The 24,635-nt window shown below is 42.6% G+C and overlaps 1 protein-coding gene across 3 annotated transcripts in view; it reads right to left on the reverse strand.

Moving 5' to 3' along the window:
* Positions 1-24,635, reverse strand: part of LOC112244603 (SPRY domain-containing SOCS box protein 4) — a 110,651-nt gene that overhangs the window by 41,946 nt on the left and 44,070 nt on the right. For all 3 annotated transcript variants that reach the window (XM_024412329.2, XM_024412328.2, XM_024412327.2), the window contains one exon: positions 12,756-13,696. In XM_024412329.2, coding sequence (XP_024268097.1) covers positions 12,756-13,488 — 733 coding nt within the window. In that variant the 5' untranslated portion in view covers positions 13,489-13,696. The remainder of the gene's footprint in view (positions 1-12,755; positions 13,697-24,635) is intronic.

Here is a 24,635-nt window from a genome sequence, read left to right on the forward strand (position 1 = left end):
TGATCCTGCATTTGTCAAATCACACAAGGGACTTTATTTTTGGCTGGCATTAAGATGGCGCTAGTGTCAAACGCACGTTAGTTTGACAGTGTAGAAACTGCCGCACTGGCATTTTCCAGCCCTAACGCCAGGTTTGACAATTTACCTGTCTTATATCAGCATGCTTGCGCTCAGATGGGAGGGGTGGAGATATTTTAGGCGTGGTTTTAATGGTAACACAGTTGGTTAGGGCATGTATTTTGACAGCAGAAACGCAGCCTATCCAGCTGTGACGCACACTGCCCATATGCGCATGGAACAAGAGTTGCCTAAAGTGAGATGGCAGCCAATCAGTCTGTCCCTTGAGATCAGAGTTTTAAGACATACTTTTGATGTGAAGGTGGATGCTGTATATAACAACTATTTTTAGATCTGTCTCTTTTTTATGAAATTTGCTTGTACAAAGATATCTGATTGATTTCTGATTGAGAAGCCCTACACCTTTTTGGAGTTAGAGTGCGCAGAGTCAGGAGCACCTGTCTGCGCGCAAGGCCTGCTACGTGAGCGCAGGTGCGCACTGATGGCTAGGAGCGGAGAAGCGATTGCCAGATTGGAAAACCTGATGCGCCGTGTGGAAATCTATGTCGTTCTACACAACGTCTACTGGTCGTTGCACACCTGTGCAGAAAGACCTCCTAAAACCGGCATTATGTATCTGTTAGTGTGCCTGCTCTTTACTCAATGCCATCCTGGATTAAATAGGCAGGATGATCAATGGGTGAGTGAATTATCTTCGCCTTATGCCCTACAATTTGCAAACACTCCGACGGGACCATCATGTCAATACCACCAGGAACTTGATCTCTCTCTGCAGCTGCATTTGTTCCACTCTCAAACAAGTGGGACTACACTTGATGGCATCCTTCCAAAATCTCAAACTCTTGAATAACTTTTTTTCCGTGTCGAAAGACTCCGCTTGTTTTATTGACAATGGTGCTGGCTCCACCAAGTCCTCACGCATTGGACAACTGTGATGGATTGTTGATCTCTGGTAATATGGGACCAACCCCTGGTCCGGTAGACACCATACAATCTATACCGACTCCCTAGGATTTTAAAAACAGCACAGGTTTCAGCCTCATGCATGTCAATGTCAGAAGTTTACAAAAATAGACATGATTAGAATACGGGCCAAAACGACAAATGCAGATAATGGTTTTATCAGAAACTTTGCAAAAGAACTCTGTGTTAAATAACTTGATTTCTATTGATGGATACACGGTTTTTAGAACGGATGGGATGAGTAGAGGAGGAGGGGTTGCAATTTATGTGAAATCCAAGTTTAACACATCTGAAATTCTCTCAATTACCAAAGCCAAACATTTTGAATTGCTTGCGGTTAAAGTGAACGTATATAAGGACTCCCACATCACTGTAGTTGGTTGCTACAGACCAGCTGCTACAGACCGCCCTCGGCTGCTACAGACCGCCCTCGGCTGCTACGGACTAGCTGCTACAGACCACCCTCGGCTGCTACAGACCGGCCGCTACAGACCGGCCGCTACAGACCGGCCGCTACAGACCGCCCGACCGCCCTCGGCTGCTACAGACCGCCCTCGGCTGCTACAGACCGCCCTCGGCTGCTACAGACCGCCCTCGGCTTCGGGAGACGCACTAAACTCTCTTTCTGGTGTCCTGCACAAGCTAAAAGACTCTGAATTCATTAGAGTAGGAGATTTGAACTGGGACATGCTTACATCTGTATCGGACTCTTTTAAAGAACTGTGTGACTCTGAATCTCGTGCAATTAATTATTTCACCTACAAGCCCGAATCCCGGAGCACCTAACAAATCAACGCTATTGGACGTTATTCTAACGAATCCCAGAGCACCTAACAAATCAACGCTATTGGACGTTATTCTAACGAATCCCAGAGCACCTAACAAATCAACGCTATTGGACGTTATTCTAACGAATCCCCCTCACAAATAGACATCGACTGGGATATTCTGTAATGATGTCAGTGATCACTGTGCAATTGCTTGTGTTAGAAATACAAAAATTACCAAAGCCAAACCCCGTTATATTTTTTAAAAGACATTTTAGACAATTTTATGAGCAAGCGTTCTTACCATAATATTGCCTTGGACTATTTTATATTAAATGTGTGTCCATTTGCAATAAGCATGCCCCTGTGAAGAAATGTAGAATCAGTGGAAGGGACAATCCCTGGTTTTCACATAACTTGGCAGAATTAATTAGAAAGAGAAGTGTCTCTTGGGCACAAGCTAGACATACACATGCTCCTGTTGACTGGGCCTCAAGATTGATCAGGAAGTCCAAACAGATTTCTATCTAAATGCAGTCACAGAGAACCTAAACAACCCTACCAAGTTCTGGAAGCTAATCAGATCAGTGTCAGGTTCTAATTTATCCTCTGGCCTTCCTGACCATTTAATGATGGATTCTAATGAAGTGAAGGATAAAGCTGGTTTTTAACAAGCACTTGATATCTGCTAGTTCAGTTTGTGATAATGGTGGGGCCCAGGCCTCTAATGTAAGCTCTGCTAAAGTAAGCTATGATATAGGCCCTCGTGAACCATTTTAACTTTGAGCCTGTTTCTTATGCTGAGGTCTATAAAGAACTAAAGGCAATAGACACTAAAAAGTCTGCAGGTCCAGACAACCTGGATCCCTACCCCTTAAAATGTAGCAGCTGATATTATTACTGAACCTGTGGCTCAGTCTCTTGACCAATTCCATACCCAGCATTTGGAAATCAGCTTATGTCCTCCCGCTGCTAAAGGGTGGAGATCCCTCAGATGCTAATAACTATGGTCCTATCTCCAAACTCCCTATCCTGGCCAAAGTCTATGAATCCCTAGTGAACTTGCAGTTAAAAAACATCTTAATTGAAAAGAACATACTGAGCGAGGTTCAGTCTGGCTTTAGATCAGGGCACAGCACCACAACTGCAGCTACGGCAGGGGCAAATGACATCATAAATGCACTTGATAAAAAGCAATGTTGTGCTGCTCTGTTTGTTGATTTATCAAAGGCATTTGATTCAATTGACCATGAATTGTTCCTAGCTAGACTCAAACATTGTTCTCAGTGAAGCGGCAGTAAACTGGTTTGGATTTTTCTGAAAGAACACAATGTGTATATACACTGAAAATCACACATCTAGCTTTGTTGAGATTGATAGAGGTGTGCCCCAGGGTTCCATTTAAGCTCCTGTGTTGTTCTCAATTTTTATTAACCAGCAAAGTAGCATCTATATGCAGATGATAAGAGTCATATATTCATGTGCTCCTTCTCTGGTTCAGGCTGTTGGCCTCCCTTTATGGTCTTAAACTGGTCTTGAATGTACAAAAAACTAAATTCATGACCTTTACCAGAGCTCGCAAAGAATATCCAATGAACTTGACAAAAACCGTGGGATGCTTAGGAGTCAACATGGGCCAGCATCCCTGTGGAACGCTTTCAACACCTGGTAGAGTCCATGCCCCGACGAATTGAGACTGTTCTGAGGTCAAAGGGGGGTGCAACACAATATTAGGAAGGTGTATGTTTGCATGAAGGTGTATGTTTGCATGAATGTGTAGACTGCCAGGAGTATAACCATACGGTATATTGCTACCTTATTCCTGTTGTTCACCATAGCCCCCCTATATGGGTGAGTGAGGAGTAAGTACAGCACAGTATTAGCTTATTACCAACTCGCCTGCTGTGAGATAATGACCACATAGAGACAAACACCATTGTAAATACAACCCATATTTATATTCTCATTTGTACTTTAACCATTTGTACATCGTTACAACACTGTATATATACATAATATGATATTTGTAATGTCTTTATTCTTTTGGAACTTCTGTGAGTGGAATGTTTACTGTTAATTTTGATTGTTTATTTCACTTTTGCCTTGTATCTACCTCACTTGCTTTGGCAATGTTAACATGTGTTTCCCATGCCAAGAAAGCCCCTTTAATTGAAAGAGAGGGAGAGAGAGAGAAAGAGAGACTAACTTATGATGTTTGGGTACTTCATTTAAAATGCATGGATGTTAATGGGATATTTACACTAAAACTCCAGTAAGGATTGATCCCTTAGTAAATAAGGTCATAACTCAGGTTGCATACCAGCCATGCATCCGGAGTACCAGGAGTTCTATTTCTATGTGAAACCGTGTGAGTTACAGTAGCATACTGTGATGAACTACTCTGGGGAAATGGGCCATAGCAGAAAATATGAGAAAAGCCAAACAGCTTTTTAGAAGATACAATGGTGATCAATCTCTTATTATTTGATGTTCTATATTGTCCAACAATAACTCAGAAATAATCCAATAAACTCCATTCCATTCAATGCCGCGAAAATACCTATTAACGTAAAGTCATTACTGTACTGCCAAGCACCCCTCACACACACACACACACACACACACACACACACACACACACAGAGCGAGAGAGACAGAGAATGTCAGTGTGTGTGAGAGGTGGAGGAGACCCCATCAGTAGTAACGGCTGAAACACGAGACATGTGGCAGGGTCTACAGTCAATCACGGATTACAAAAAGAAAACCAGCCCCGTCGTGGACATTGACATCTTGCTCCCAGACAAATTAAATAAACTTATTTGCTCGCTTTGAGGACAATACAGTACTACTGACACAGCCTGGTGCCAATGACTGTGGGCTCTCCTTCACCGTGGCCAACGGTTAACCCTCGCAAGGCTGCCCGCCCAGACGGAATCCCAAGCCACGTCCTCAGACCAAGCGCAGACCAGCTGGCTGGTGTGTTTCCGGACATATTCAATCACTCCCTATCCCAGTCTGCTGTTCCCACATGCTTCAAAGACATCAACCACCTGAGCCAGTGCCTGTTCAACCCTCTATCGTCCAGAAGGCGAGGTCAGTACAGGAGCATCAAAGCTGGGACCAAGAGACTGAAAAACAGCTATCTCAAGGCCATCAGACTGTTAAACAGCCATCACTAGCATTGAGTGGCTGCTGCCAACATAGACTCAAATCTCTGGCCACTTTAATACATGAAATAAATGGATTTAATAAAGGTATCACTAGACACTTTAAATAACGGCACTTTAATAATGTCTACATATCCTACATTACTCATCTCATATATATATTGTGCTGCCATCCTGTTAGAAGGTAACAGATGGTTTTATTACAGTGGTTAAGATGGATTTTCATTGTGTTCCATAGTGTTTATCGCTCCCTATCGGAGCTTTCTGGTCCTGGTCCTAAAAACAAAGCTAAGGTGCAGGGCTTTCAGTGCAGTTATTTCTTGTCACGATTCAGCCTCGGAAAATATTTGTTTGTAAGTTTGATTCAAGCGTATTGCTCGTGATGATAATCTTGTTAATGATAGAATTGTTATCTTATCAATGTTAGTGGGTTGCATTTACTCACACATATTACCTTGCCTTTCATGTATGTCGTTAGCTGTATTACTTTGCTCGTGCGTCATGTAAACGAATTGTAAAACATACAATACTGTAGTTTTGTTACTGTTTCTAGTGTAATATGCTTTGTTATTGTACAGAGGTGGTTGCACATAATTAGAGTAATGAAAGGAGTTAGCCAATTACCATATGAGTAATAATTAGCTATATGGTTTGGCATCATGCCAGATACATGGTACCTTGGCACGTGCTTTGTATTTATGCAACTTCAACTTGAAATGTATAAATGTACAGCTGCAGTATGTCGGTGTGAATTGAATACTAAATACTAAATGTATAATGTACAGCTGCAGTATGTCGGTGTGAATTGAATACTAAATACTAAATGTATAATGTACAGCTGCAGTATGTCGGTGTGAATTGAATACTAAATGTATAATGTACAGCTGCAGTATGCCGGTGTGAATTGAATACTAAAGTATATTATTTTCTGTATTTTGCAACTTCACAACATAAATGTTTTCAATATATTAATTCAAGAAAAGTCACACCTTGGGAGATTTATTGAAGACTTAGTTGTTAGCTATCTGTCTAGTTTTGCATGGGAACGCAATTCCAGGTCAGAATATATATACTGTATTCTATGCCATCTACTGGATCTTGCCTATGCCGCACAGCCGTCGCTCATCCATATATTTATATGTACATATTCTTATTCATCCCTTTACATTATTTGTATAAGGTAGTCGTTGTGAATTTGTTAGATTACTTGTTAGATATTACTGCACTGTTGGAACTAGAAGCACAAGCAATTCGCTACACTCGCATTAACATCTGCTAACCATGTGTACAGTTGAAGTCGGAAGTTTACATACACCTTAACCTGAGTTTCAATGTATATGCCTTTCACAATTCCTCACATTGAATCCGAGTAAAAATTCCCTGTCTTAGGTCAGCCACTTTATTTTAAGAATGTGATATGTCAATAATAGTAGAGAGAATTATTTATTTCAGCTTTTATTTCTTTCATCACGTTCTCAGGGGGTCAGAAGTTTACATACACTCAATTAGTATTTGGTAGCTTGCCTTTAAATTGTTTGACTTGGGTCAAACACTTCAGGTAGCCTTCCACAAGCTCCCACAATAAGTTGGTTGAATTTTGTGGCCATCACAGAGCTGGTGTAACTGAGTCAGGTTTGTAGGCCTCCTTGCTCGCACATGCTTTTTCAGTTCTGCCCACACATTTTCTATAGGATTGAGGTCAGGGCTTTGTGATGGCCACTTCAATACCTTGATTTTGTTGTCCATAAGCCAATTTGACACAACTTTGGATGTATGCTTGGGGTCATTGTCCATTTGGAAGACCCATTTGCGACCAAGCTTTAACTTCCTGACTGATGTCTTGAGATGTTGCTTCAATATATCCACATAATTTTACTGCCTCATGATGCCATCTATTTTGTGAAGTGCACCAGTCCCTCCTGCAGCAAAGCACCCCCACAACATTATGTTACCACCCCCGTGCTTCACGGTTGGGATGGTGTTATTCGGCTTGCAAGCCTCCCCCTTTTTCCTCCAAACATAACGATGGTCATTATGGCCAAAGAGTTCTATTTTTGTTTAATCAGAAGAGAGGCCATTTCTCCAAAAACTACAATCTTTGTCCCCATGTGCAGTTGCAAACCATAGTCTGGCTTTTTTTAATGGCAATTTTGGAGCAGTGGCTTCTTCCTTGCTGAGCAGCCTCTCAGGTTCGGTCGATATAGGACTCATTTTACTGTGGATATAGATACTTTTGTACCTGTTTCCTCCAGCATCTTCACAAGGGCCTTTGCTGCTGTTCTGGGATTGATTTGCACCTTTCGCACCAAAGTACGTTCATCTCTAGGAGACAGAATGCGTATCCTTCCTGAGCGGTATGATGACTGCGTGGTCCCATGGTGTTTACACTTGCGTACTATTGTTTGTACAGATGAACGTGATACCTTCAGGCATTTGGAAATTGCTCCCAATGATGAACCAGACTTGAGGAGGTCTACAATTTTTTTTCTGAGTTCTTGGCTGATTTTTTTACATTTTCCCATGATGTCAAGCAAAGAGGCACTGAGTTTGAAGGTAGGCCTTGAAATACATCCACAGGTACACCTTCAATTGACTCAAATTAGGTCAATTAGCCTATCAGAAGCTTCTAGAGCCATGACATAATTTTCCAAGCTGTTCAAAGGCACAGTCAACTTTGTGTATGTTAACTTCTGAACCACTGGATTTGTGATACAGTGTATTATAAGTGAAATAATCTGTCTGTAAACAATTGTTGGAAAAATGTGTTGTGACATGCACAAAGTAGATATCCTAACCGACTTGCCAAAACTATAGTTAGTTAACAAGAAATGTGTGGAGTGGTTCAAAAACAAGTTTTAATGACTCCAACCTAAGTGTATGTAAACTTCCGACTTCAACTGTATGTGACCAATAAAATGTGATTGGATTTGTGCGCAGGCATTTTTTTTGCAGGCTGTATGTGTGTGTGTGTGTGTGTGTGTGTCTGTGTGTGTGTGTGTCTACCAGCTTCCTGCCACACGTTCCTGGGCACCAGAGAGGAGACCCCATCAGTAGCAAAGCGCCTAACAGATTCAGCCCACCGATCACACATACACACACTGGGGTTCTGTGGACACACACGGCTCCCTGTTTGACAGACGCTCTCACCTTTACCTCATACACAAGACATATGCCAGTCACATCTCGCTGGTCATGACACTGGGGCTCTGTGAGCATCCCTGGACGGGACAAAGGCACATGATAAAATGATGCACATTGAGTACATAGACAGTGCCTGCCTGTGTCTCAGCCAAAGCCCACTGTGTGTAACATTCAATACAGACACTGGACAGCAGAGTCCTTCTATCCCTCCTCCAGCCTCCCTCCTTTACCCTCCTCTGCCTGCTCTGAAAGCTCAACACAATCAGTACTTTCAGACCTTTCACTCACGCACATCAATTCAACACACACACACGGTCTACAGATTCCCATGGGGACAAGAAATCATACTGTGTACCAAGACACGCATACACGAACAAGCACAAAATCACACAAAGGACATGCACCGACAGATACAAATTAACGCGCACACACACACACACACACACACACACACACACACGCACACACACACACACACGTCATCCCAGCGGCAGACAGACATCCATGATGACTTCATAACAGTGAGTCATGCGTGCTAAACAGCAGCTGCAGCTAGCTTTATTCAAACTTCATCTCAATTCCAACATTTTAATCATCAGTTGTTGGCAGTGCTCAAAATGTGCATCTATTTTTTGATTCATTTCTATTCCTGAAAAGAAAAAAACTGTAGTACGACAAACACACAACACACACCTCTGGAGGGCAACTGGATTTCCCATCCCCACATTTGCATTTATTAATTTATCTCCCCAAAAATTGCATCTGACACACGGGATCTACCTTCCGCATTGTTTAGCAGTAATTTGAAAGCATTCTTATCACACGCTGCGCATCTGCACACAAAACCTGCATAAACATATTAGGCTGCAGTTCCATGCAGACACACATATTCACACACGTCTTATCCTTAAAGTGAAACGTCATACATCTTCTCTTTAGCGGAGGCTTTCAACCTCCGACTGTACACCATCAAACCGATTCTTTAGAACGACTACCTTTCAAGGACAAGAGCTTTCAACATTCTTTCCACTTTTTCCACACTAAGCTTGGAAGTACACAACTGCCGTAACCATTTCCAAGCATAGAAAATACTTTTCAATTGGTGCTTTGAACAGGCTTAGAGATTCTCAGACCTAGACCTTTGCTGTTCCTATCCGTGAAATTCCACAGCAGGACCGGTAAATGTGAACGGTTAAGTTAAACCACTTTGGATTATAAATGGGCTGCTTTAAACAGGGCCTAACCCAGGAAAAGACCAACTTAAGCCAATGTCCACTGTGGCACAAAAAGGGACAAGGGCAAAAAGATGCACAACACCAGATTTGTAACACGGGGTCTCATGTAATGTGCTCAGGTGGTGTGAAAACAATAGGTTTCACTACCTAAAAAGCTGAGAACTTCAAAGAAAGGTCAGTGTGTTAGCAGCAGAGATGTGAAGTGATTCGTCTAGCATGAAAAGACGCAACAAACCTCAGACACACAGGTAGGATTGTCAAAGGCACGCCTGCTGGCAGTACTTAGCAGCTATGAACAGCGTCGGCAGTAAATCTATTTTGTGTTCACACAGCAAAGACCTTGGACGTCTTCATCCACTTAGCCTTGTTAAAATACTCCAAACCAAAAGGTGGCAGTAGTGTTGTTTAGCAATGAATATCCATGCGTATTGCTTATGGTCTGGATTCCAAGTTATCTGTACTAATCTTGCTATTTTGTAGAAAGCCCATGTTGATACAAGCTATATGACCACATCTAGATGACTAACTAGCAAGATGATTTAGAAACTATTTAATTCACTCTCCATAATCCCACACTGCCAGTGCCAGCCCATAGCCAAATGATTAGCTAGCTAATGTTAGCATATTCGCTAGCTAGCACAATATAGCAAGCTAATATGGCTAGCTAGCTAATGTAGCTTGCTAGCAAAGGACACTGCACTAACTTGACAGCTAACACAGGCAACTGTTTCATGGAAACTAGAAAATCCATAGACTGAGGAGAAAGAGGAGGAGTCTACCAAATCCGGAAGTGACTTCACCATTCATTTTCCGGATTCATGTTCACTCAAACATTGTTTAAGCTTTGTTTTACTATTGATAGTTACAGCTGATTTCGGGATTGTATATCAATTCGGTCTCCTTTAATATTTGTCATCTAATGTTTCAGTCTCTGAATCATTTATCATACTTTGCACCATCAGCTCCTGATATCAGGGCATATAAACTACAATCGGTGTCCTGAATTAGCCTAATGTGCATCCAGCTATATCCTGTCCCAAGTTTGTCTTCCCCGGTTTTCCCTGATTAAACTAGCTGAACTACGCTTGTTTTCATCAATCTTGCCAAAATGCATGAATACTGCATTTTTGAAACTCCTTTGCTAGTTATACAATCATGGAACTAAGAAATTTGCTGGAAAGAAACTTGAAAATTAGATTGTTGAATAGTCATGACTGTTTCACGCTATCTGTGGTGTCGTATGACAAAGGTGGCAAAGGATATCATGGCTACTTAATGTGGATCCAAGTTTAGTTTTGAACCCTAAACTTCGCAGACCCAAAAGTCAGATCAAAAGTGTGTGTTCTAAAAACAGTCTTTGCAGGTGTGTGGGGAGAGGGAGTTTAAACATGTTCTTCAAAGAAAGTGTTTAGACTCAGACCAGAGGCCATATGATCATTTAATTTAATCTGCAAAATTGTAATTATTCGCCTACCTCCTCATGCCTTTTGATCACAATGTATATAGACTCTCTTTTTTTTCTACTGTGTTATTGACTTGTTAATTGTTTACTCCATGTGTAACTCTGTGTTGTCTGTTCACACTGCTATGCTTTATCTTGGCCAGGTCGCAGTTGCAAATGAGAACTTGTTCTCAACTAGTCTACCTGGTTAAATAAAAGGTTAAATAAATAAATAAACTCTTTTTTTTTTTACCCGGTGATTCTCGCCACACACATGCACTATGGGATGAGAATTAGATTCTATGGAGGGAGAGTGGTTAAAGAGCGAATGAACACGCCAATTGGAAAAACAGATTTCAGTCTTGGAGGTGTGTTTCCTGACCGATTCTGCTTCTGGTTAATGATGTTTTCCCCAATGAGACACTGCAGACACGGAAACCTTTTTTCACTTCCTCAAAACTCCCAGAATGAATCTAAAGATATCTGTAATAAATGTTGATGTTTTTTGCCAAGAATGGTTTCATTGTGCAGTTGTACATCTAACTAAATAGTTTGGTGAAGTGTTCCTCAAGTAACAAAAAAAAAGGGGGGACGTGTCGTCTTATGTAACCAGAAACAACACGGAGCTGCTGGGCCTCGGAGTATGTTGGTGTTCTCAACGACTCAGCACTTCAACATCGACAGCATTGCTCATTACGTAAAGGGGCCATTGGTCAAGCCACCTAGCTTAACCAGGTCAATATCTGGTCAATATAAGACCATCATAGAAGTCTTAAGTGTTTTCTTTTATATCCTTAATCATTTGGAATGGATATAATGCTTCTACACTATCTTATGTAATATCTCAAAGTGATATGACTAGGTGTTGTTAGCAAATCATCTAAATAAAATGTTAACAGTGCAGGAAACAAAGAACCCTGTTCATTGCCAAGCTAAATGACTTCAGTGTCTCCACTATCTCTACATCGGGCTATAACGACCGAATCAGATACTGTAGCTTCTGCTTTGCTTCAGGATCTGCCCTCTCGTGTTCTGAACAGTCATTGTATCTTTTCCAGGAAAGCATCCAATAATGACTGAAGGTAAAGTTCCATGTTCTATGTTGCCTTCAAAGGGCTTTGCTTTCCTCATCGGTTCCCCTTCATGATCACTTTGGTTAAAAATACCTCCCACCATGCTTCTCAGATCAGTGGTAATGAAGAGGTGTAGAGGAAGCTAATTTAGCAATTTGTCTACTATTACTGTACCCCCAGGTATTATTGTATTACTATTGTATTACCATCTTACAGTCGGAAGTTTACATACACTTAGGTTGGAGTCGTTAAAACTAGTTTTTCAACCACTCCACAAATTTCTTGTTAACAAGCTATAGTTTTGGCAAGTTGTTAGGACATCTACTTTGTGCATGACACAACACATTTTTCCAACAATTGTTTACAGATAGACTATTTCACTGTATCCCAAATCCAGTGGGTCAGAAGTTAACATACACAAAGTTGACTGTGCCTTTAAACAGCTTGGAAAATTCCATCATGGCTCTAGAAGCTTCTGATAGGCTAATTTACATAATTTGAGTCAATTGGAGGTGTACCTGTGGATGTATTTCAAGGCCTACCTTCAAACTCAGTGCCTCTTTGCTTGAGATCATGGGAAAATCAAAATAAATCAGCCAAGACCTCATTGTAGACCTCCACAAGTCTGGTTCATCCTTGGGAGCAATTATTAATTTCACATACTTAAAATAAAGTGGTGATCCTAACTGAACTAAAACAGGGAATTGTTACTAGGATTAAATGTCAGGAATTGTGAAAAACTGAGTTTAAATGTATTTGGCTAAGGTGTATGTAAACTTCCAACTTCAACTGTATATAATGACACAAAATACAAGGCACGTCTAGACCTCTACTTATTCATTCCTGTGAGAGACAGTAGGACGAGAGATTAAAGAGGAGAGGACACTTACGATCCAGTCCATTGACGTATCTCATGCTGATCTCGCAGTGGCCCCACACGGCGCTGACGATGGGGTACAGCTTCTTCCCCTTCAGGCCTCTGAACGCCACTCCCAGGTACTGTCCGTCCACCGTGAAACTCAACGTGCCCTCGTCCATATCCAACACCACTAGAAGAGCGTCCGGCAATACGAAAGCCTCCTCGGGCTCTAAGAAACACGGATATGAAGGTAGGGAAGCCTGGGCCCGGTTCTTACTGTCATGGTACAGTCGGTTCCTGCCCAGGTCCCACCCCCAGGACTCTGAGTCACTGCCCACTAGCGCCATGTAGCCGACCGAGTGTAAGGGGGCGTCAGCGGTGGCAACTCCCACCACGGCGTGGGTTCCTCGCTGTCTCACTGGCCAGTGGATCCGCCAGACGTGAAGTCCCCGCGTGTAGCCCACTTGACCGCGGATGCAGTCGGTGCTCTGGGCTACAGGGTGGCGGTGGAAGGTCAGTTTGTCCTCCTCCTTGATGAAGACGTTGAGCGAGCGATCCTCTGGGTTCCAGGCGTGGCGGAGCTGTAGGTCTGGAGGCGCGGCGGGCATGTCTAGAAGTAGGTCCAACCGTGGTGGCTTGTGGAAGTCGGGGCCCCGCAGCTCGGGGTGGAGGAGCCGCCGGTGGGCCGAGGGACGGAACGAGGGTGAGCCGCCCTCGCCGCGACTGTCCACTGACTTGATGCCGCCAGAGATTTTCTGGCCCATGGTGGCGGTGAGAAAGGGGGAGTGGAAAGGGGGGGGAGGAGGAAGCTGTTAGTTTGGGTCGGTTTGGTCCTCCGTCGCCCCGGCGTTACCTCATCAAAGCGGATTTTCAGTGCAGTAACCAGGGGAACCACAGGGAGTGGTGATGATGCACTCCTGTTGCAGGCTCACGCCACAAAGCCGCCTTCAAAAGGGGCCAATGAAGACACGCCTGCGAGGAGAGCGCAGAGAGAGGAGAATGTGAGTACATGTAAGGTTACAGATTGTTATGACTACTCTGTTCTGGCCGAAATCACTGCCTCCCTGAAAAACACAGTCACACAAAGTACTAGAGAGACAGACAGCCAGACAGGGAGAGAGAGAGAGACAGCCAGCCAAGACAGACAGGGAGAGAGAGAGAGACAGCCAGCCAAGACAGACAGGGAGAGAGAGAGAGAGAGAGAGACAGCCAGACAGGGAGAGAGAGAGACAGCCAGACAAGACAGACAGGGAGAGAGAGAGAGACAGACAGAGACAAAGTGTGAACGACAGAGAAAAAGATGGAGGTGGAAGGGCAGCGACAGAGGGAGCGAGAGAGAGATAACAGAGTAGATCAGGGGGTAGTATGAAGGCTACTCCACAGCTCTTTATGCAAAACACAAACATGTGTGGGTGTTAACAGGAACAAATAAACGAAAGGGACGGGTGTACTGCAAACAAACACTTCCTGACTAACCTACCCCCTTTCCAGACTAACACACCCACACACATACACACTGATGGAAGGTAGGCCTACTCTTTCAACTTCTGCATCAAAGAGTACAGATGCCCACACACATACTGTTAACCCTCTACATTCGTACCCATATACAGGTTGAAAATAGCAGATTTGGACACTGGTTTTTCTTTCTTTCTCCTTGCATTTTGTATTTATATTGTGTGTATTTTCTGTAATTTGTGTAATTCAGGGTTCATCTGTAAAAGAGACCTTGGTCTCAGTATGACTCCCTGATAAAATAAAGGTTAAATAAATAAAAATAAGTGCCTAAATTGGAACGCAGTGGCTGTACATGAACATTCTCTAAATGATGTCAGCGCTCAGGCTCTGCGCTTCACAGCGCTGTATGAGTTTGACTGACAGCCGTTCAGAACTTCAGCACCACACAAGACAAGAAGTTACCCTCGTCACTCCCGCTAAATAGGCAACTTTTGAAAAAATGTATCGTCTGAAGGAAATGCAGTAAATTAAGAGGACTATTCTATTATGAAAGATGAGACATTGAAGATTATAATAAATACCACTCTGATGTCATACGAGCAAGCCAAACATCCAAATGTGCACCTCACATTTCCATATCATAAAACTCATGTAATATAAAGTGTCAATGTTTATGATCATTGTTTTTTCCATTGTGAGAAAATTCATAGAGGAACAGGCACCTGAATGCACACATGACTCCTTTCTATGCGTACCGAGATTCCCATCTGTTTCTCTGAATTGCCCTGTGAAAGTTTAACACTGTAAGATCATAGCTATTCATGTTGGCAATAGAACAAGATTTCAAATGATGCCCACCTGACCCAGATTACGATTTATAATGGCCCGTTTTTGGATTGCATAAACAACTAATTGTGTGATGCGGAGGTGCAGGGCTGGGCTCCAAGCAAAACAACTACAAGTGTGCTTGTTCTAGTTTCTCAACGGCACAACTAGGAGAGTTCAAAAAGGACTCTTCTTTGAGTCATAAAAGTGCATTGAATATGCTTTTCATATCTATTCTGTGAGAAATATATTTTGTGATGGGGAGGGGGTGGGGGGGGTCATATCGCTTTGACAATATCATAATATTTTTGTGCTAGTTGGCTGTACCTGCACAAAAACTCAAAAAAAAAATTCTTCCCATGACTGATCAAAATGTATTTTCTCATGGCTCTCTCTTGTCCCTCTGCAGCAGACATATATTTATTTTACCTTTATTTAACAAGTCAGTTAAGAACAAATTCTTATTTTCAATGACGGCCTAGGAACAGTGGGTTAACTGCCTTGTTCAGGGGCAGAACGACAGATTTGTACCTTGTCAGCTCGGGGATTCGAACTTTCGGTTACTACTAACCACTAAGCTACCCTGCCACCCCATATATATGGTGAGTATTTATGTTTGGAACATCAAATCGCCATACATAGAGAATTGCAGTACATATCATATCGGCACCGAAGTATCATGGTAATATCGTGAAGTCCCTGACAATTCCCAGCCCTTATCCATATTGGCTAATTCCCAGCCCTTATCCATATTGGCCAATTCCCAGCCCTTATCCATATTGGCCAATTCCCAGCCCTTATCCATATTGGCCAATTCCCAGCCCTTATCCATATTGGCCAATTCCCAGCCCTTATCCATATTGGCCAATTCCCAGCCCTTATCCATATTGGCCAATTCCCAGCCCTTATCCATATTGGCCAATTCCCAGCCCTTATCCATATTGGCCAATTCCCAGCCCTTATCCATATAGGCCAATTCCCAGCCCTTATCCATATAGGCCAATTCCCAGCCCTTATCCATTTTGGCCAATTCCCAGCCCTTATCCATATTGGCCAATTCCCAGCCCTCATCCATTTTAGCCCATACCCAGCCCTCATCCATGTTAGGCCATTCCCAGCCCTCATCCATGTTAGCCCATTCCCAGCCCTCATCCATTTTAGCCCATTCCCAGCCCTCATCCATATTGGCCAATTCCCAGGAGTGTAAAGGGTTAAAGCATCCTGAGTGGTGTTCCTCTACAGCCTAGACTACAACTGAGAGGCGGCTAGCGTTCATTTAGATAATGCATTTTTAATGAGCGCCTTTTAGAAAAGGAGCAGAGTTGGCAAAAACAGGAAGGGAAAAAAAAGGTAATAATTTATTGCCCCAATTCCTTGAGCTTCCCGGGCCTAAAAAAAACTCTTCAAACAGGGTCCCTGTTTGCCATAGCCAAAACATCATTAATCAAAGGTGATGTGAAAAAGAACACTGAACTAGGAGATCATATAAGATTGGCTGATAATAAGTTAAAAACACTAGGGCTCTACATAACGCTAGCAGGCAGTTCCTGTTCCGACAAACACACACACAAACTCACACAGGTCCCACTTGGCTGCACGCATGCACACAAACAGACAGACAGACAGACAGACAGACAGACACACACACACACAGTTCCTGCTCAGCTGAAGTGATGTATACGTAACTTCCTGAACACAGGGAAAGGTACACTCATACCTGAGACTGGGAAGTGGCACTGACGTACCTCTTGGGGGTAAAGACACACAAAAGTATACACAGCTGACAGTTACAGTAAATACGGAACGGTACTGTGCTGGACACACAGATGTCAGACTGTGAAAGAGAGGTCTACTGTTGCTATGTAAGCTAAGGTAAGCACAGACACAGTAAAACAGTCAACACTCCGACACAGGGAGGGAAGACACAGCCTGAAAGAGAGAGGTCTGTCTATGTAAGTTAACAGGAAGGAGGGTGACCAGACAGCCCTGGCTCACCCCTCTCTCTCTCTCTCCCTCGGTCTTCCTCCCATCAAATGAGAAGAGGAATGACATCATGAGAGCAGAGTGCGTCTGTGTGTGTGTGTGGCACCAGAGTTCATTTTGTGTCTGTGTCTGTCACCAGAGTTCAGTTTGTGTCTGTGTCTGTCACCAGAGTTCAGTTTGTGGGTGTGTGTGTGTGTGTGTGTGTGTGGCACCAGAGTTCATTTTGTGTCTGTGTCTGTCACCAGAGTTCAGTTTGTGTCTGTATGTGTGTGTGTGGCACCAGAGTTCAGTTTGTGTCTGTGTCTGTCACCAGAGTTCAGTTTGTGTCTGTGTCTGTCACCAGAGTTCAGTTTGTGTCTGTGTCTGTGGCACCAGAGTTCAGTTTGTGTCTGTGTCTGTGTGTGGCACCAGAGTTCAGTTTGTGTCTGTGTCTGTGTGTGGCACCAGAGTTCAGTTTGTGTCTGTGTCTGTGTGTGTGTGGCACCAGAGTTCAGTTTGTGTCTGTGTCTGTGTGTGTGTGTGGCACCAGAGTTCAGTTTGTGTCTGTGTCTGTGTGTGTGTGTGGCACCAGAGTTCAGTTTGTGTCTGTGTGTGTGTGTGGCACCAGAGTTCAGTTTGTGTCTGTGTGTGTGGCACCAGAGTTCAGTTTGTGTCTGTGTGTGTGTGTGTGTGTGTGTGCGCGCGCTCATGTCCACTTATCCCCTCTCTCCCCAGATGGCTCCTCTACTCAGCTGGCCCAGAACCAGTTTGGGAGGACATGTGGCTGGCAACCTATGCGTTACACTCGTTGTCAAGGGGTTGCTTCACCACTGACCTCCTTCGCCACGGTCATCATTACCACGGTTACCCCTCTGAAGGGACCTGGACACGGTGTTTGGCGTGAAGAGCTGCAACATCAGCTGCTGTTTACACATGCCCTCTCTTCCCCTATTTTTCTCATGTCTCTGGCACACTTCATAGTTCCCCCAGACTTCTGCTGATTCATTTAGGAGAGTGCTCTTCTGTCATCATCCCTTCGTTTAGCTGGGTTAGACAGGTGTGGCAGTTAGGGGAGCAGACAGCAGAGGTGTCAGGCACACACACTCACACGCATGGCAATTGAGAATATGTTTTGTTGTTACACTGACATGAGCATGGCCATCTCTTTTGTCATGACGTTGGCCTGTGGGTAAGGTTTATGACCCCCCATAAATACCTTTCTCCCTTTCATCTCTTGACTCTACTGAATGACTCTTGAAAAGCCTAGAGAGTGGGGGAACATCAAAAGATGGGGAGAAAGGAACCATATTTCGGTAATCCAACCAGTTGAAAATATGCGTTAGTACTTAAAGAATATGATGTCAGTTCGTTTGTCATCTGAGACATTCTTATAAACTGTATCGGGGAAAGTCTACACATTATAGTTGCCCTCTGCCTCATAGACAGGCTTTCATGCATATCTCTCAGACAAGCCCTGACTCGGTAGACAGGCTTCGATGTGACACACACATTTACACATTGCCTTCAGAAAGTGTTCACACACCTTGACACACACATTTTAAATGGATTTGTCACTGGCCTACACACAATACCCCATAATGTCATAATGGAATCGTTTTAGAATTTTTTACAAATTCATTTTTAAAAAATGAAAAGCTGCAAGTCAATAAAGTATTCAAAAATTTTTATGGCAAGCCTAATAAGTTCAAAAGGAAACATTTTAACGAGCTTAACGAGTGATATAATAAGATGCATGGACTCAATAATAGTGCTTAACATGATTTTTGAATGAACACATCTCTGTACCCCACACATACAGCTAATTGTAAGGTCCCTCAGTCGAGCAGTGAATTTCAAACAGAACCACAAAGACTTGGGAGGTTTTCCAATGCCTCACAAAGGGTACCTATTGGTAGATAAAAACAGTAGTACAAAAAAACAGACATTGAACATCCCTTTGAGCATGGTGAAGTTACCAAATACACTTTGGAGGGTGTATCAATACACCCAGTCACTACAAACATACAGGCGTCCTTCCTAACTCAGTTGCCTAGGGGAAGGAAATCACTCAGGGATTTCACCATGAGGACAATGGTGACTTTAAAACAGTTACAGAGTTTAATGGCTGTGATGGGAAAGAAACTGAGAATGGATCAACAATATTGTAGTTACTCCACAATTCTAACCTAATTGAGAGAATGAAAAGGAAGCCTGTACAGAATAAAAAATATTCCAAAACATGCATCCTGTTCACAAAAAGGCACTAAAGTAATACTGTAAAAAATGTGGCAACGCAATTCACTTTTTTGTCCTGAATACAAAGTGATACATATATGTTTGGGGCAAATCCAATACAACACATTACCGAGTACCACACTCTATATTTTCAAGCATAGTGGTGGCTGTATCATGTTATAGGTATGCTTGTAATCGTTAAGGAGTGGGGGGGTTTTCAGGATGAAAAAGAAACAGAATGGGGCTAAGCACAAAATCTTAGAGGAAAACCTGGTTGCCTGCTTTCCACCAGACACTGGGAGATGAATTCACCTCTCAGTAAGACAATAACCTAAAACACAAGGCCAAATCTACACTGGAATTGCTTTCCAAGACAGTGAATGTTCCAGAGTGGCTGAGTTACAGTTGACTGAAATCTTCTTGAGAATCTATAGTAAGACCTGAAAATGGTTGTCTAGCAATGATCAACAACCAATTTGACAGAGCTTTTAACAAGAATAATGGGTAAATGTTGCACAATCCAGGTGTGGAAAGCTCTTAGAAATTTGCCCCAAAAAGACTCACAGCTGTAATCACTGACAAAGGTGCTTCTACAAAGTACTGACTCAGGGGTGTGAATACTTATGTAAATGAGATATTTCTGTATTTCATTTTTAATACATTAGCAAAAATTTCTGAAAACATGTTTTCACTTTGTCATCGTAGGCATTGTAGTAGATGGATAAAAACAAAACAAACAAATCGCAACCATTTTGAATTCAGGCTGTAACACAACAAAATCTGAAATAAGTCAAAGTGTATGAAGGCACTGTACACACACACACACACAGTTCATCAGGCTGACATTCTTCTCACAGTCATTACCTAGAAACAGCCACACACGCACAGTCCTAGGGAAAACTCCTCACTCCCCATAATAATGTCTGGAACATGAACAAATGATCAAACAAAGTCGGTCAGCTTTACAGGAGGAAGAACCTAGACCAGTCTGTTAATGGGAATCCAAAGCAATGCGTTTACACAGACAAACACAGGCTTGTAGCAACCCTGGTTCCAATTAGAGGTGTGTGTGTGTGTGTGTGTGTTGCTAGGGGTGAACTGCAGTGAAGACTGAAGACTATACAAACTATTCCAAACAACCTTTAGTGTCTACATAGTTGAGATTCATTCCATGTGAGGATATGCCAGGGGTAGGTAGATTGTATGCAGTATGTCATTATTTAGTGTTATGTCAAAATATAGACTGAATTCCACAGAATGATTGGTCTTTAAGAGAGAAGAAGTTATACTCCGTCTGAAAGCGGCCTGTTACTCCCATTGGACCATATAAAGAGAACAAGAAATGTGGGAAATCTCCCTCTTCCATTTATTTGAATCCATCATTCCCTCTCTCCTGTTAGGCTAAAGAAACTCTTCCTTACTCTGTCCCTCCTCCCACCCCTCCATCCCACCTCTTTCCCCTCCATCCCCCTCTCTGTAGCAGCAGTAAACCATCAGCGAAAGGTAAAAACAGCACTAACACCCTGTAAATTGGTACAAATTACATCACGCTGCCAACAAAATGGGCCAGTCGATTTGCAGTGCTGCAATCAATGAAAGCCTGACAGGCAGAGACGTCTGCTTTACACACACACACACACACACACACACACACACACAAAAACTGATAGGCCTGCGTGTTTTGGAAGGTTAGCCTTTATGGCGATTTTAATGGTCAGGAGCACTTGGTTAATTAAAAATAATAATAATTAAATGGCACCAATGTATCAGTTTGAACTCAGTTTTAAATGGCCTGATATATTGCAGCCACAAACACACAGCAGGCATTATTAAACATGGACATCAAAACCATAGGCACGTAGTCATTGACACACACAATAGATTTTTCTTGCAATTCTTACATATAAACTTCAATGGGAGAAAGGATGTTTGACAGTTCTATTTTTTACTTTTTATGATGAATGTCGTTTTAGAAGCCAGCAGCACCAATGTGTCGGCGGAAGCATCACTTAACTGACGACCGAAGTCAGCCTGCACAAGGAGTCGCTAGAGCGCAATGAGCCAAGTAAAGCCCACCCAGCCAAACCTTCCCCTAACCTGGACAACGCTGGGCCAATTGTGCACCACTCTATGGGACTCCCGGTCACGGCCAGTTGTGACACTGCCTGGGATCAAACCCGGGTCTGTAGTGACACCTCAAGCACTGCGACGCAGTGCCTTAGAGCGCTGCTCCACTCTGGAGAGCATCTTATAATCTTAACTCATTTAAATATGTAACGCCTCAAAACCGTCATCACGTGCGCATTATATGGCTTTGTTTACGAACTGTAAGATAGCTCAAGCAAACTAAACCCTTTTCATGTGTTGTGCCTTTTAGCTAGCTAGCTACTGTACTTACCAGCATGGCAGAAAAAGCACAATGTTGTGACTGGATGCCATAGCGTTCATTTAAAAAGTTACACTATTTTCCGAAGAATTAACATTTGACAGCAGTGGCTGCTTTTCATTTCAGGCTCCACTGAAAATTACGATCATGTTAGTGCAGTGTACATTTAGAGCGAAGTTGCTTTATAAACTGGTGAGGACATTCGATAGGTCTTGCCAGGAAGCTAAACCTGAAGACTGACGCTGTGCCATTATTGACAGTGGATCTTGCAAGGGCTGACCATAATGTAAGTATCAGAGTTTGATGAGTCTGACTCGGTGGCTGTGGCCGTTTTGACTTGTGAACGATATATTTTCTGTAACACACCTGTTAAGTCACTACGACGCCAGCATTGGCAGTGCAGCATTTAGGGTGATACGGCCTCCGCAGAAGTAAGGGCATTCATAATTATTGAGCTTCACAGAGCTGTTGTGAGGAAAGTTGTCAAAGAAGTGAGTGTGTGCTTATACTGGACCTCCCACCCCCACCTACCATCAACCAATCATGTCAATGCGAAGCTATACGGAGCCTCCGCATGGTTACAATATTTGCTGTTCAGAGCTCAATTTGTCGTCCGCGTGCCTCTGGAGGTACCGCGATTGCGTCAGACAATCCATATGGAGCCGCCGACCACATTTTCAGATCAAACATAAAATTGGCTTTCAGCCCCCTACGTTGCGTCTGAGTAGTGCCAGCACACAGCCGACACGCAGGAATGTTGACCATAAAAAGAGTTTGTTGGGTATTATTATCACACTTTCCATATCCGTTTGTCTTTCCCACTATCATCAAGCTATAATGATAGATATTTTAGAAAATTCAACATCTACTCTGTCTGCACAGCTTCCCAGGCAAACACACCAGCAGGAATGCTGTGATACAAAATCAGTTTTCCCAAGGCAAAGAAGACGGGATATGCTGAGAAGCCTGTGACAACAGACCAAACATACTGTAAGTCATATTGGTTGACCTGTCATATATTGCTGGTCTGTTTTTTGCTCTTGGAGCACGTTGAGAATCTATGAAAGGCGCTATATAAATGTGATCAATTATTATTTTTAGTTATTCACTTCAAATCAATTGAGCATTTCAGGCACAACAAATTTCCAAATACAAACATTGAAAAGTTTCACAAAAAAGTGCACGACCAGATATTGCATATTTCAAATTGAGTATTTCAAAAATACCAGAAAACACATTGTAGAATGAGTAGATCACTACATCAATAAATTGATAGCATCATAACTCAGAACAGTAAATAAAAGGAAATTCAATTCACTCCCCATTTAACAAACATTTCAAAAACATTACAGGCTACGTAGAAGGGCTCCTGGATCTCCTCCCCAGCGAGGTCACCCTTGATCCAGCACCGTATGTGGGGAAGCTGTGCGAGCTGCCCATCACAGGACGCCTGTCTGCCCAGTGTGAGAGGCCTGACAAGGAGGAGGCCACAGCTGGATTTGTCTCCTGCTTTCATCTTGGGGAAGACTGAAGCCAAGTGGGTGACTGAATTCAAGTAAGTGACTAAAGTCTGCTTGATTGATGCGGGGTACCTGGGTCTCCCTCCTCTGCAGCTCCTCTCACCATCAATCTCTGTAGTTGGCTGCAATACCTAAAGTCTGAGTAATTCACTTTTACTTGATATCAAATATTGTTACTTTGTATTGTTATTTTCAAGCATTCTGATGGGAGATGAGTGGCTCAAAATGGCTTTTTTTTTGTCATATGATGTCTCACCATTATTTCTCATGAGTGTTCATGTTGATAAATATTTTGTCTATGCTGACCTAATGTAAATGATCAAATAAATGTCCCATAAATACATAATTCTGAACATATTGTCATTGATGATGCTAATGCAGAGGCACCAATACATTTTCTAGTACACTTATGTTATGCTGTTTTCATGTATATTCCCATATGTCTGTCTAAGCTGACTCAGAGTGTATTCATTATGGTGAAGAATCAGTGAACTGTATTCTGTAATTAGTTACAAAACAATACAAATATAATTGCTGCGGTTTGTCTCATATCCAACAGTCTTTGATCAGCTCTGTTGACCATGAGAGCATTTTGCAGAGAAAAAGGGTTGAGGTATACCATTTAGGCTCGGAATGACATGTAGCCCATAGTTTACCTGGATATCAATGATGTGGCTCATTGTTTACCTTGTTAACTGGCAACGACCACAAGGGTGTTTCAAAGAGCCGTCAGTCAAGGTGAGCTCATGAATATAAGCTCCCTGCCCATTCAGCCTGTTTTGTCAGGTTTCCTGATAGAGATGATAGAAAATGTACAAGTTATTCAATTCTGAGAATTTTAATAGCGTAAAAATATGGGTGATTTTAGTCATTCAAAGGCTATTTTTACTTGGGCAATGACTGGTGCAAAACCTCTAATACTTAATACATTAATGTGAAAACCTTCACAATATTGAGTTGCAGCACCTTTTTCCCTCAGAACAGACTATATTCATTGGGGCATGGACAAGGTGTCAAAAGCATTCCACAGGGATACTGGTGGCCCATGTTGACTCCAATGCTTCCCAGAACTGTGTCAAGTTGGCTGGATGTCCTTTGGGCGGTGGACCATTCTTGATACACACGGAAAACTGTAGAAAAACCCAGCAGGGTTGCAGTTCTTGACACAAACCGGTGCGCCTGGCATCCTTCAAAGGGCACTTAAGTTTTTTTGTCTTGCCCATTCACCCTCTGAATGGCACACATACAATACATGTCTCAATTGTCTCAAGGGAAAACAATCATTCTTTAACCAGTCTTCTCCCCTTCATATTTAAAAAAAACTTTTTTCTTATTTTTCTTAAAACTGCATTGTTGGTTCAGGAATACCTGCTGTATTCAGCGCATGTGCCAAATAACATTTTATTTCATCTACACTGATTGAAGTGGATTTAGCAAGTGACATCAATAAAAGATCATCGCTTTCACCTGGATTCACCTGGTCAGTCTATGTCAATGTTTTGTACACTCAGTGTACATTTCAGAA

Source organism: Oncorhynchus tshawytscha, linkage group LG28, assembly GCF_018296145.1.
Source record: "Oncorhynchus tshawytscha isolate Ot180627B linkage group LG28, Otsh_v2.0, whole genome shotgun sequence".
NCBI lineage: Eukaryota > Metazoa > Chordata > Actinopteri > Salmoniformes > Salmonidae > Oncorhynchus > Oncorhynchus tshawytscha.